Source organism: Chanodichthys erythropterus, chromosome 17 (assembly GCF_024489055.1).
Source record: "Chanodichthys erythropterus isolate Z2021 chromosome 17, ASM2448905v1, whole genome shotgun sequence".
In the NCBI taxonomy this organism is placed as follows: domain Eukaryota; kingdom Metazoa; phylum Chordata; class Actinopteri; order Cypriniformes; family Xenocyprididae; genus Chanodichthys; species Chanodichthys erythropterus.
In genome coordinates this window covers 6,089,582-6,091,404 of record NC_090237.1, presented here as the reverse complement: position 1 = coordinate 6,091,404, position 1,823 = coordinate 6,089,582, and the positions used below count along the sequence as shown (strand labels likewise).

The 1,823-nt window shown below is 45.5% G+C and overlaps 1 protein-coding gene across 1 annotated transcript; it reads left to right on the top strand.

The window, feature by feature from the left end:
* LOC137005223 (paraneoplastic antigen Ma1 homolog) lies at positions 1 to 1,422 on the top strand. The gene has a single exon (XM_067366040.1). The coding sequence runs from the start codon at positions 1 to 3 to the stop codon at positions 1,420 to 1,422; it is 1,422 nt and encodes a 473-aa protein (XP_067222141.1).
* The last annotated feature ends 401 nt before the right edge of the window (positions 1,423 to 1,823 follow it).

Sequence of the window (1,823 nt, the reverse complement as noted above, 5' to 3'; positions counted from 1 at the left end):
ATGGCACAAGTGAACAAAATGGAGGTTAGCGAGATTATTGCTTGGTGCAGAGAGAAAGATGTCGAGTTGGATAGAGTTCTAATTCTGAGCAATGTATCTGCAGATTGTGAAGACAGAATAATCTATAGTGTGCTGGATGCTGTACTGGGAATTGGAAAATGCAAAGCGCTTGATCGCCGCTCTGATAAAACTAAGCGACTGCAGTTTGTCTTGCTTGAAACAGCTGACAGCATTTCCAAGATGTCTATCCCTGCAGAAATTGGAGGACCGGAAGTAGGCTGCTGGTACACACAGGTTGTTCATGTTGCAGCTGAAACACCTAAACAGAGTAAGGAAGATGAGTTCCAGTTTAAGTTGATCTCTTTCCTCCAAAAAGAAGGGAAATCACTAGCTGACATTCCAAGTTTGACTGCCCCTGCACCTGATCTAAACACTCAGCTTGTGGATGCCATAAATTCCCTTGTTCGAACGTGTCATGTGGCTTCATCTGAGGAGAGAGTCGGATATAGAAAGCTGCGTCCATTCTCAGGATTTATCCCAACTCCTCCTGGGGAAGATGAGTATGAGGTCTGGGTAGAGCAGACTACTCACATTCTGGAAGAATGGCAGTGTTCTGATAATGTCAAGAAGCAGAGATTAGTAGAGTGTCTCAGAGGTCCTGCAGCAGACATTGTAAGGTTCGAGAAGACTAGTAATCCATCTGCTACTTTCAGTGATTATCTTAGTGCGCTAGAGTCTGCGTTTGGCACTACTGAGGATGCTTCAGATTTAATGTTAAAGTTTCGGAGCACTTACCAGAGTGAGGGAGAAAAGCTCTCAGCCTACATACTGAGGTTGGACAGAATGCTGCATAGTATGCTGAGGAAGAAAGGCATTGAGTTCTCTGCCATGAATCATCTTCGGATGCAACAAATAGTCAGAGGTGCTCTTTCCAGTGACCTAGTGGCTATGCGCTTGAGAATGACCCATAAGCTGTGTGCCCCTCCTTCCTTCAATGAGTTAATGAAGGAGGTAAGAGAAGAAGAAACTCTGTTGAAAAACAGGAGTTCAGCACAGTCAAATGTAGCTGTCTCTGTGGTATCCCCTTCAAGAAATGGGTCATCCGCTAACACCAACATGGGCGATTCAGAGGTAGAAAAGCTAAAGAGGGAGATAAGAGGACTTAAGAACGAGGTTTCTCGTCTGTCAGCAGCAGCAAAGGAACCTATAACCCATGATCATCCTGCCCTGCACAGTCTAGCTGCGACTGCAGAGAGTAAAACACCAACCAGACCAGTGAACAAAGCCAATGTCTTTTGTTACAGATGCGGAGAAGATGGGCATCTGAAGCGTGAATGTACAAAGGATGAAAATCTCAGGAGAGTCAACCAGCGACTCATCAAAATGAGACAGTCATCGGGAAACTTCTCCGGGGCTCAGTAGAGGAACGGCCTGAAGCTCCGGGAAAGACACGTTCCACAAAGTGCAGAAGAGTTAAAGTTGAGCCAGCAGTTCTTCCGAACGGGTTAGTGGGACCTAGCTCTGTTCTTCCTATCCAGGTGGAAGGGATCTATGCTAAGGCTTTGCTGGATAGTGGATCACAAGTCACTCTACTTTACAGATCTTTCTATGATAAATACTTGAAGCATCTGCCATTGACACCAATAGAAAATTTGGAAGTATGGGGATTGAGCATGCAGCGGTACCCATATGATGGCTGTTTGTCTTTAAGGCTGGAGTTTCCAGGGTCTGTGGCAGGAGTGGCGGAATCCATAGATGCACTTGTGCTGTTCTGTCCCGATCCTGTCATGAAAGGAGATGTAAATATACTGGTGGGAACAAAT